Raw genomic sequence first — 12,708 nt, 5'->3', positions numbered from 1 at the left:
AGCAGTTTGAAAGCACGTCAAAGTGCAAGTAGATAAATAGGTACCGCTCCGGCGGGAAGGTAAACAGCGTTTTCATGCACTGCTCTGGTTCGCCAGAAGCGGCTTAGTCATGCTGGCCACATGACCCGGAAGCTGTATGCCGGCTCCCTTGGCCAATAAAGCGAGATGAGCGCTGCAGCCCCAGAGTCGTTCGCGACTGGACCTAGTGGTCAGGGGTCCCTTTACCTTTACCTTACTAGGTTATTTGGCTGCTGTTGTGGCTTATATTAGCTTAAGTAAAATGGAGTCTTTCCTCCTCCTGTTTTGTTTCTAGAACTCCAGGAAGAGATGCTCACACTAACTAAGTGCATAGACAAGTCGACAAAGGAGACCGCCAAACTCACCAGGCTAAAGGTAATCACTCTGGTGTGATCTGTGCTTTGGGGGGCATCAGATTTCTGGCAGCTCGGCTTCTGTGATGCTTGGTCCTTTATCCAAGCACCCCAGAGGTAAATATGCACACAACTTGAAGCTGCAGACCAGCTGCAGACCTAATCCTAATGTTTAAGCACAGCTAGTATACTACACGAACACATCACATGCTGACCATCATCTCCACGTTATTTTGCTGATGGAGTTAATTAAGCTGGTCACTTGGGAACTTTAAGGTGAGAAGGACCAGTTTCATGGAGAAGTGGCACCGCCCAGCATGCAACTTACTCAAATAGGTCACACAAGGAGGCCACACAGTAACGGCCTCTTCCTCAGGCCTGGGTTATGGGATGGATGGCTCCACTGCAGAATGTGGCCGTTAGCTAAGATGAGGAAAAACCTTTTGTGGCCCAAAGATAGAAATCCAGAAAGAAAGTAAATTATCAAACCATCAATTCTAGCACACGGGGGGGGGGGGGGGACCTAAATTGTATAATTTGGTATTTGAATCATTTGTATTAGGAATTGTAATGAGGCTATTATTGGTTTATTGTAATTGAAAACTAATAAAAAATATTATTAAAAAAAGACTGCATTCCAACTTCTAGGCAGGGGTTGTGTGTGCGCATATCAGTGATGGGCAGAATAACAAATTTGACATGAAATTTATACATTGCTAGATTGTAGGGGGGAAACAACCTACAGTAAAGGCGATTTACAAATGATAAAACTGTAAAGCCAGTTAAAAGATTACAACCCTAATTTAAAACATACAAAATATTTATGCAGTTTGTAGTTTTTTACCTTTGTATAGTAGGCTTGTTCCTACAGCCCCTCACAAATCCCTCTCTGCCTTCCATCCAGGCCGGCAAAAAGGGTTATCAGAGTTTAAGGACACATTCCAGCTGGGCACAAACACCCCAAGATGTGAAAGAGGGCCAGTGAGGGGTGTGGCTGGGGAGAATCCCAGGAGCCAATTAGAGAGGCCCAAGGCGTTGCTGGATAAATAACAGAGCAATCCAAAGTCCCACCCTCAGGTGACCTCCATTGGTGGGGAAGTCCTGCTAGCAAAGAGCACCTGACCAAAAGGTGTGCAGGCAGAGAAGCTACCACCAGTGGGAGTTTCAGGAAGGGGCTGGACTGGTGTAGGATCTGATGGATCCTATGTAGACCCTGCTGCCATCATGTGACAACAGCGGGCAGAATCCAGGCCTCTTCTCGGTGCCAGCATGGGAGCTGTTGCAGCAAAAGGGTGTTTTTCCCTTCTGCCTTGGTTGGCACAAGCACTGGGGTGGTGCTTTTTGAGTTGACACTGGGCAGAATGGAAGCTGTATCAGGGGCGACTGCCCCATGGTGATACATTTGCACATGGAAACAATGGATGTCACAGCTAGAGTAGCACGAGCAGCAGCCCTGAACATAGGAAGAATTAGTGCCCTACTTTGTTTTCCTGCCTCCTCCCCATCCCTTTTATATAGTGTCTATTAGACTGTCAGTGCTCACTCACTAACTAACTAACTAACTAACTAACTAACTAACTATTCTTTCCTCACAGTCTTATGCAAAGAACGTAATAAAGACCAACAGGGAGAAAGCATTGCATCAGCTGCAAAGCTTCACACATTCTCTGAAGTACCTTGAGAGAGACATCTATGAGATTAATAGGAGGCTGTACATTTTGAACGGAGAAAACGACAGATTAAGAGCAGTGAGTATTCCGAGTCTGACTCTGGCACATAAAGCACCACAGCCCACACCCTCAGAAAGTGGAAGTTAACATATCACAGTAGCGTGACACACAAACCAATACAAGGACCAGGAAGAGCTTTGGAAAAGTTGTTTATTGTACTTCATTATTGCTTTTTGGATATTTTTGTTGTAGTGAGGAATGCATGTATTCTGGGTGCACCAAAACAGGAAGCTGCCAAACTGGGGAAAGTTGGCATTGTGCAGTTTGGTCTCTGCAAACCCTAGAAATGGCTGCCCTACTGCAGGAAGCCATTCTTAGGCGTTATTTTACCCTGGTGATCTTGCTCTGCCTTTCTGGCAGCTGCTGGCTGCAGGGAGAGTGTCATGCTCACTGTGGTTGCACATTTGACTGGGTTGTGGATTCCCAGTACAGTGATTGACCCCAAATATATATATATATATATATATATATATATATATATATATGCTTTCGTAGATTTTCACGGGTACAGGAATGCAGGTTTTGGTGTCTTCGGGTGTCTTCCCGTGTAAGAGTCGGGGTGTCTGGGCGACGTTTCGACGAGGTCTCACTCGTCATCTTCAGGCTGGTGCTTTCGGCTTCTTGTTACTGGAACAGAGCTCTGTTCCAGTAACAAGAAGCCGAAAGCACCAGCCTGAAGATGACGAGTGAGACCTCGTCGAAACGTCGCCCAGACACCCCGACTCTTACACGGGAAGACACCCGAAGACACCAAAACCTGCATTCCTGTACCCGTGAAAATCTACGAAAGCAAATATCTCACCTCTACGGGGAGGAAACCTTCCAGCTGACAAGAACCTACGAGAAACTAGAAATCCGAGCTCTGTTCCAGTAACAAGAAGCCGAAAGCACCAGCCTGAAGATGACGAGTGAGACCTCGTCGAAACGTCGCCCAGACACCCCGACTCTTACACGGGAAGACACCCGAAGACACCAAAACCTGCATATATATATATATATATATATATATACACACACACACACACATATATATATATATATATATATATATATATATATATATATATATGCAGGTTTTGGTGTCTTCGGGTGTCTTCCCGTGTAAGAGTCGGGGTGTCTGTGCGACGTTTCGACGAGGTCTCACTCGTCATCTTCAGGCTGGTGCTTACGGCTTCTTGTTACTGGAACAGAGCAGAGTCTGGTGTTTGAGTTCCTATAAATACTGTTGAGGGGTGTGGTGTATAGCCTCCAACGTTCTGGGCAAAGAGGAAGTTCCTAGATTAGTGTGCCTTTTCTTCTTTTGTTCCTTAATTACTTGAGGGATATCTTTCATGTCCTGTTTCTTTCATGTGTTGGAAAAGAGAGGAAGTTTTTCTTTCATGTGTTGGAAAAGAGAAGAAAAAACTTCCTCTCTTTTCCAACACATGAAAGAAACAGGACATGAAATTAATTTTGCAGATTCCAAATTGCTCTTTAACATGGAACATCACCACAAGAGAATAATCATGGAAGCCATTGAGATAGAGAAACACCCTCACAACATGAACAAGCGTGACGACACGTCCCGCCTGCCAGACATCTGGAAATTAGCCCTCCCCACAAAAACCGACACCAGAACCAGAGGCACACAGAACGCCGTCACCAATCAACCACACCAGACCCAAACCCAGACCCTCTCCACAGACATATTACAGACTCCATCCAGTAGCCAAACTATAGTGGCACCTCCGGATGCTGCACCCCCCTGCAATCCCTACACAGATCTGGCTGGCACAAGACACAAAACCATAGCTCGCCCCTATACACGAAGCCAAGCCAGAGCACAACTAAATGCAGCACAGCCATCTTCTCAGAAAAACTCTTCACAAGCTCAAGAGGTCAAGACACGAAAGCTTTAGCAACTAATCTACACTTAATGACCCACCCAGTGATATTCTGAATATCACTCATGAAATCACCCAAGATATCCCTCAAGTAATTAAGGAACAAAAGAAGAAAAGGCACACTAATCTAGGAACTTCCTCTTTGCCCAGAACGTTGGAGGCTATACACCACACCCCTCAACAGTATTTATAGGAACTCAAACACCAGACTCTGCTCTGTTCCAGTAACAAGAAGCCGTAAGCACCAGCCTGAAGATGACGAGTGAGACCTCGTCGAAACGTCGCACAGACACCCCGACTCTTACACGGGAAGACACCCGAAGACACCAAAACCTGCATTCCTGTACCCGTGAAAATCTACGAAAGCATATATATATATATATATATATATATATATATATGCACACCAAGATATCAGACCCTGATCTCTCCCAGCCCTTCTTGGAGATGCCAGAGATTGCATACAAACCACCGAACTATGACCCTTCCACACAGAACTTGGGGGGAGCTGCTATGCCTTTCCCCCTGAAATGTGGTCCACAAACCAAATCTCTGCCATACCTCCATTTTCTTAAAAGTTTGTACATCACCAGCTGCCCCAGCCCAGGCTTCCTTCTTAAATCTCTTGAAGTTTACAGAGAATTTGCTGGTGTGGTTCTATCCGAGATAGCTTGGAGAAATTCAGTAATTATGCAAATTTTAAATATTCAGTCCTGCCCGTGGAATTCAGGTTTCCTTGGGGCAGAGTACACAAGGTGCAGATATGTGTGAAAGAGGCATATAGAAGTGAATGGAGAGATGTTATATTCACTGTAAATTTTGTATGTTTTCACCTGAACCATCTTAGGTCACAGGAAATTTCTAAATAGAACCAGAATTGAAGGGGTAAACGTTGGGTGGTTTAACGAGTGCAAGGGTACTTTCAGGTACTTACAAGGACTCCAATCACAGGGCAGAGTATTAAACTCACAAAAATAAGCAGCACAGTAAAGCGTTAGGAATATAGGTTGTTAATACCTTTTTAATCCCCTTCAGCTGTACACAGCAGCTGACCTGTTTTTACCCCTCGTGCAATGAGCAGACTACACACTGTTAAGTTTAAAATTATTTACTTACAGATTCAAGGTCTCAATCCTGCATTGTTCCATGCAGCAGCAAGGATAACATAGGCAAAATAGTCTTGTGTAGAAAATACAGAATATAGTTTCAAACATGTGTTTTAAGCTTGGGAGCAAGCCTAGACATGTCTTTTTCAGTGCAGAGAGAAAGGAAGAGCAAAAGGCTTCACTTCCTCCCTCTAGAGCAGTGTTTCCCAACCTTTTTTGGGCAAAGGCACACTTGTTTGATGAAAAAAATCTCGAGGCACACCACCATTACAGCCCCGTGACGTCAGTGCGCAGCGTCACGCCGGGAGGGACACACGAAAGTGTAAGTTTCAATTTTCCCCCCTCCCCTCCTGTGTAAAGGGGAATGCACTCTGCTAAGTAAAGGCACTTGCCACAGCAGCGCCAATGTCACAGCACCCACCGGCACCCAAGAGAGAAGGGGTCTCAGCAACCCTTTTGCCAGGAAGAGGAGCAAGAACGAGAGGAGGAGGAGGAAGAGGAAGAGAGTCCCCCCCAAAAAAACATTCTCCTTTTGATCTTCCTTATTTGCAATTCCTCATTGCAAAACAGCGGTTGATATACAGCTGATTTTTTTGTTATTACAGTCCCCACCCCCTCACCTAGAAAAACACCACCTGTCAATTTTATTATTATTATTATTATTATTATTACTATTATTATTATTATTATTATTATTATTATTATTATTATTATTATCCCCGCCACTCTGGGAGGCTGAAGCCCTTTAAGGCTTCCTTCTGTCCACTCTCTGTGAATTACCTGCCTGGAGCGGGTTTGGGGGGGGGGCGCTGCTGCCGGTGTCCTCCCCGTCGAGTCTCGCCTTGCCCGGCACGTGGCGGCCGCCCTTTCCCACACTCTGCCGGCTGCGCTGCCAAGCCCCGCGGCTCGGCCTGTCAGCGTTACCGGGCTCGGCGGGCGGTAATTCCCGAAGAAAGCCGGCGGCGCTTGAAGAGCTGGCAAGCCCCCATTTGCATGTCTGTTTTCCGCAGCCCTTGGAGAGGATTAAGTTCCCTCCTTCCTGCCGGGGAACCTCCAAGCTTTGGGGGTGGGGTGGGGAGGAGGCAGCAAAGCGAGGCAGGAAGGAGAGCGGGGCTTGGCTCCTCGCCACCGCCGCCCCGCCTCTTGCCGCCGGACTAGCCCGCCTCCCTCCAGGCAACATCTCGCGGCACACCAGGCAACATCTCGCGGCACACTAGTGTGCCACGGAACAGTGGTTGGGAAACACTGCTCTAGAGTCTAGAGGGTGTGACCTAGCTGAGCCTATCTAGCAATACAACTCTGTGGTCCTTTACCACTTTGTGCGCTAACTAGTCCTATGCCTGCTAGTTGTATTTGACTGCAATCTCCCACAAGAAAAACAAGATGTGACTTAAGAAGTGATAGGCTTGTTGTATATTATTAATAAGGACACGTCAGATGCTGACACTCTGGGAATGTTTTTACCCCGGCAGGGCATTGCCTTTCTCAAAGAAGATATCTCTGAAATCGAAAGTGAGGCAAAACTCTTTCGGTCAGAGAGGCAAGAAACCCAGAAAGCTACAAAAGAGCTTCATGGTGAGTGGTGTGTGGCATGAAGTTGATTGCTGCAATACAAAAGCCCCGCATTGGAAGGTTGCTTCCAGACCGCTGCTGTTTTGCAGGTGGGAATCAATCACATACCTGCAGACTCAGGTCGCACAATTAAAGCGGATTTGGCACTCTTGCACAACAAACCTACTTAACCCCACCACCAAGGAAAAAACACCGCAAAGCATGGGGTAACCTTCGCTTGACGTACCGTATTTTTCGCTCTATAGGACACACTTTTTCCCCTTCAAAAATGAAGGGGAAATGTGTGTGCGTCCTATGGAGCGAAGACGCCATAGCCCTGCGACCCTCTCCCGGCTGGAGAGGTGACGCGCGGCTATGGCAGGAACCTCTACGGCCCCGTGTCACCTCTCCATCCGGGAGAGCACGCGTGCGGGGCTAAAGCAGCCCCCTGCGACCCTCTCCCGGCTGGAGAGGTGACGCGCGGCTATGGCAGGAGCCTCTACAGCCCCGCGTCACCTCTCCAGCCGGGAGAGTGCGCGCGGGGCTAAAGAAGCCATAGCCCCGCGACCCACTCCTGGCTGGAGAGGTGACGCCCGGCTATGGCAGGAGCCTCTCCCCTGCGCCTTTCCACTGCTCCCTGACCTCCTCTTTGGGGCTGGTGGTGGGCTTCCCCCCGCCAGCCCCAAAGAGCAGGTCGAAAGGAACCTGAAGCCTAGAGAGCGAGAGGGGTCAGGGCACACCAACCCCTCTCGCTCTCCAGGCTTCCAAGGTAGCCGCCTGAATGCACCTTAAACGGCACCTTGTTTTAGAGCGGGAAAACAAGAGGGGGAAAGTTCTCCCCCTCTCTGTGCAGCGCCTCCTGCCGCTTCACTGAAGGGGCGCTGGGCAGAGAGGGGGAGAATTTTTTTTTCATGTTCTCCCGCCTCTAAAACAAAGTGCGTCCTATTGTCTGGTGCGTCCTATGGTGCGAAAAATACGGTAATATCCCTCTCTACAGACAAATCAGTATGAATTTTCAGTAAACTGGCCATCACACACCTCCGGCAATATGGGCTATGGCTGGCTTTGCCAACAAGTTTTTTAGATTTGTGCCTTTATGGCTGCCTTTCCTCATGGCTGGTCCGCCATGCTGAGCAATCAAAACTGTCTTCTCTGAATTGTGTCTCCGAGCTGGTTCTCAGCCAGAATGTACACACTGCACTGAGTAGCCACAGACCCACGTATGCAGTGCTGCAGTACTGAGATTCTGGGGAAGGTCTATAGCCCAGGGGAGCAGAGCAGCTGCTTTTGATTCAGAAGGTCTCCGTCCATGGCATATGCAGAGAGGACTGGGGAAGGCTGCCCCCATTTGAAAGCCTAGAGAACCATTGTCAGTGTAGAGAAAGGCCAGACATACCAGTGCTCTGACTGCAGGGCAGCTTCCTATTCCTGCATTGCAGGAGGTTCACAGAATTGTAGAGTCAGAAGGGACCCCAAGGGTCATCTAGTCCAACCCCCCCATGCAGAAATCTAGATGACCCTCAAGGTCCTTTCCAACTCTACATTTCTATGGTTCTAAGCTGTGTTATCGCTGAAGACCAGGCTTCCTCAACCTTGGCCCTTCAGATGTGAGCCAATGTGGTGTAGTGGTTAAGAGCGGTAGACTCGTAATCTGGTGAACTGGGTTCGCGTCTCCGCTCCTCCACATGCAGCTTCTGGGTGACCTTGGGCCAGTCACACTTCTTTGAAGTCTCTCAGCCCCACTCACCTCACACAGTGTTTGTTGTGGGGGAGGAAGGGAAAGGAGAATGTTAGCCGCTTTGAGACTCCTTAAAGGGAGTGAAAGGCGGGATATCAAATCCAAACTCCTCCTCCTCCTCCTCCTCCTCCTCCTCCTCCTCCTCCTCCTCTTCTTCTTCTTCTTCTTTGAGACTACAATTCCCATCAACCCTGACCAATGGCCCTGCTAGCTAGGGATCATGGGAGTTGTAGGCCAAAAACATCTGGAGGGCTGAGGCTGAGGAAGCCTGGCTGAAGACAATGCATGCCCAGGGGGATTCCTTGGGACTGCCGTAGATCAGCATTAAAGGCCAGGTGGAAACAGAGGTGCCAGTCAAGGGGGGAATCAGTGTGTATTCAGGCACACACAGACATACAGAGAGGTATGTACGAATGATAAAAATATACCTTAATCTGCTCCCTGGATTGACACCCCATGTACAATACATAGGGCAGTTTTTTGTTTCGTTCTCGCATTTGCAGTGTTCCCATTATTGAGAGAGGAGAGTGCCAACAACCACAGTGGGATTCCTATTAGTAAGCTACCCAAGTTCAGAGGTGTAGGGCAGGTTGCTTTCTCCACAGAAACATCACCAGTGTAATTTCCCTTTCCCCTGCAGGAATAAGGGGTCACTTGCACTGGAGTGGGATTTAAACCTGCCCCTGCCACCAACCACTGGGACCAAACCCCCCTCCTAGCTGTGGGTTTTCAGCAGTTAGATTGTGTTCATAATGCTTTTGTTTATAACAGAAAGATATTTTATTAAGCTAACTGGCACTCTAGAAGCACCAGGTATTCAACGCTTTTGATAAAAGTATTTCATTTGGTCTCAGTTGCTGTCTGGATTTTCTCTTTCTATAGATAGTATAAAAATCACTTTTAAATGGAGCATTTTTAAAGTTTGGCTTTTTGGCAGACATTTCCCTAAACGGTCTAAAATGTCTTAATTTCTTTTAGGACTTTATGTCAAGAAGTGGATAAGGGACACCAAGCTTCAAAAGGTATGATGCAGTATTGGGTTAAGAACAGCTTTTGGGACACGATGCCCTGGGTTTTTCTCCTGTCTCATCCCCCTGGAAAGAGAGCAGTTTATACAGGATTGGCTGTCAGGCTGGAAAAAAGAAATATATATTGCAAATTGGACTTGAGTTGCATACCTAATATGCTTTTGACCACTTCTGCCTTAGCCCCTGGATGAAATAGCTCATGCAAGTATCTTGCTTTTGAAACTGCAGTTCCACTTGTACGTTTTAAAAAATTATTAAAATGCAATTGCATCTTACATGCATTTAACTTGCGCAATTTCAACTATTGAAGGTAGGATGGTTGAAATTTCGTGAGAAATCCATCAAGGTGGAGAGCTTAAAAGGTCTTTTTGCACCAGATCCGCTTGAGTTCCCCAGTGCGAAAAGAGCTTTTCACGCTCCCAGCCTTGCTTGCTGGGCAAGGCTTACTTGATGTATGGGCTCTGGGAGGAGAAGTGATTCTCTCTCTCCCTGAGAGCCAGTGTGGTGTAGTGGTTAAGAGCGGTGGACTCGTAATCTGGTGAACCGGGTTCGCTTCCCCGCTCCTCCACATGCAGCTGCTGGGTGACCTTGGGCTAGTCACACTTCTCTGAAGTCTCTCAGCCTCACTCACCTCACAGAGTGTTTCTTTTTGGGGAGGAAGGGAAAGGAGAATGTGAGCCACTTTGAGACTCCCTTAAGGTAGTGATAAAGCAGGATATCAAATCCAAACTCTTCTTCTCCTCTCCCCTTCACCTGCTAGCCTTAGGAGCAACTCCAAAGCTTTGGGTATACATGATTTTTGTGTATATGCAGAACCTTTGGAACGTCCCACATTAGATGTGATCGCACTGTAACAAAACTATACACAGTCGTACCTTGGAAGTCAAACAGCGTGGTTCCCGACCGTTGCAAACCCGGAAGTGACTGTTCTGGTTTGTGAACTATTTTTGGAAGCCGAACGTCTGACAGGGCTTCCGCGGCTTCCGATTGGCTGCAAGAGCTTCCTGCAGCCAATCAGAAGTCATGCTTTGAAAGTCGAACGGACTTCCGGGATGGATTCCATTCGATTTCCAAGGTACGACTGTAAACCGTTCAGCCCGGACACTGAGATCCAGCGCCGAAGACCTTCTGGCGGTTTCCTCATTGCGAGAAGTGAGGTTAAAGGGAACCAGACAGAGGGCTTTCTCGGTAGTGGCACCTGCCCTGTGGAACGCCCTCCCTTCAGATGTGAAGGAAATAAGCAGATATCTTTAAAAGACATCTGAAGGCAGCCCTGTTTAGGGAAGTTTTTAACATTCAATTCTGTATTGTTTTTAACACTCGATTGGAAGCCGCCCAGAGTGGCTGGGGAAACTCAGCCAGATGGGCAGGGTATAAATAATAAATTATATTCTATATTATATTATATTGCTGCCATCTCTGTAACACCTAAGTTACGGACAGATTTTCGATGGAAGCAAGAGTTACACATTCGAATGTGGGTATTCAAGAAAAGAGGCTGGGGCAACCCTAACCAGCCTTTTGCAATAGAAAGTTTAACAGCCCAACTTGAAGGTGAGCCATCTTTCTTTCGCTGCAGTTTTTCTTGAGGTACCAGAAGGACGTCATGATTATTCTGGATGAGTATATAAGGAAACACAGGAAAAGGAATGACAAGCTTGACTATGTTTACGACGGGCTGCAGCTAAACTATATGGCAATGGAGTCTCTGTTAGAAAGCAGGTTGGACCTGGGTGACGAGGTGAGCTCACTCTGCAGTGGTGGCGCATTGGTTCAGTTCTACACAAAGGGCGGCTGAAACAGCAGAACTTACACTCCGTGAAGCAGATTCTTGGCAACAGAAATATACCACGCACAAGGCGGCTGGGGAAGATCTGGAACAATATATTCTGGCAGCACTTACAATTTTCAGTAGCTCAAGACAGGTGCCATTTGTTGCAATGTACAGAAACCCTATCGGGACGCAGGTGGCGCCGTGGGTTAAACCACAGAGCCTAGGACTTGCTGATCAGAAGGTCGGTGGTTCGAATCCCCGCAGCGGGGTGAGCTCCCGTTGCTCGGTCCCTGCTCCTGCCAACCTAGCAGTTCGAAAGCCCGTCAAAGTGCAAGTAGATAAATAGGTACCACTCCGTCGGGAAGGTAAACGGCATTTCTGTGCGCTGCTCTGGTTCGCCTGAAGCGGCTTATTCATGCTGGCCACATGACCCGGAAGCTGTACGCCGGCTCCCTCGGCCAATAAAGCGAGATGAGCACCGCAACTCCAGAGTCGGCCACGACTGGATCTAATGGTCAAGGGTCCCTTTACCTTTACAGAAACCCTACATGAGACATTCAGGAGTCAAGCTGTATTTCCAGTAGGGCTTTATTCCGGTTGCAGTCTTGCATCATCATCAAGTAGTCTTCTTACATCCAGGAATCAGCACACACATACACGTACAGGGGAGAAGCCAGCATGGGGGAGTCAACCATATCTCTTTATGCTGCTGAGTCAGCATTTCTGCTTAGTGGAGAGTGATAACTCTGATACCCACAACAATCCAACACCGTTCTCTCTGTTCCCACTCCCTAATAAACTTGCTTAGAAAGGAAAAGGAAACACACCAAAAGAGCTTTAATTTTTCATTCTTTCTTTTTCTCCCTTTCTTTTTGCTAGGGGCAGGAATCTGAACAGTAATCACAAAGGCCCTGCGACCGCATATATCCTTCTTTCTTAGCCTACCTTTCCGGCAGCAGGAAGCCCAAGATTGACAGTACCTATTTGCGAATGGTCACAGGTAGGGGGAGCAGATAATACAGGGATTGAAGATTTCAGGTTTCCCTACTGCAAAATTTGGATTACCTTGACACAGAATGTTAATTAAAAATAGTAATAGGTGGCTCTATAAGAGAACTTTTGCTCCGGCAAAAGGTAGAACATTTATTCTGGGAAAGCAAGGTGCAAAACCAGGTAGGTGCTTGAAAGAGCATGCTCTCCCACAAAAATGTTTCCTCTGCAAAATTGGCTGACGTGAATTGGGAGATTTTCCTAATCACGATTTAAATCACTAGTCCGTAAGACTTGATTTAAATCTTCTTCTTTTTTTACAGAAAGACTCATTCTTGCTGGTATAATCTTAACATTTACAACCAGATGAAGGTTTCATTTTTGGAATAATAAATTTTCAGAGTAGTTTTTACAGTTATATCAAAAATTTCTGATTTGGTTATACTATTAGAAATACGTAGACCAATAATTATGAAATTATTGTCAGGTTTAATAAGTTTATGTTTGGACAAGTTTTCTGCTGTACTTTATGGGAAG

The 12,708-nt window shown here is 47.0% G+C and overlaps 1 protein-coding gene across 2 annotated transcripts in view; it reads left to right on the top strand.

Annotated features, from left to right (window-relative positions):
- Positions 1-12,708, top strand: part of CCDC175 (coiled-coil domain containing 175) — a 36,513-nt gene that overhangs the window by 23,310 nt on the left and 495 nt on the right. For both annotated transcript variants that reach the window (XM_082217588.1, XM_082217589.1), the window contains exons 15-20: positions 314-393; positions 1,967-2,119; positions 6,563-6,665; positions 9,358-9,401; positions 10,987-11,148; positions 12,061-12,181. In XM_082217588.1, coding sequence (XP_082073714.1) covers positions 314-393; positions 1,967-2,119; positions 6,563-6,665; positions 9,358-9,401; positions 10,987-11,148; positions 12,061-12,081 — 563 coding nt within the window. In that variant the 3' untranslated portion in view covers positions 12,082-12,181. The remainder of the gene's footprint in view (positions 1-313; positions 394-1,966; positions 2,120-6,562; positions 6,666-9,357; positions 9,402-10,986; positions 11,149-12,060; positions 12,182-12,708) is intronic.

This window comes from Podarcis vaucheri (genome assembly GCF_965113315.1).
Source record: "Podarcis vaucheri genome assembly, chromosome: 1".
Classification (NCBI taxonomy): domain Eukaryota; kingdom Metazoa; phylum Chordata; class Lepidosauria; order Squamata; family Lacertidae; genus Podarcis; species Podarcis vaucheri.
The sequence above is the reverse complement of the archived record's forward strand: the minus strand, read 5'-3'. Positions and strand labels throughout refer to the sequence as shown.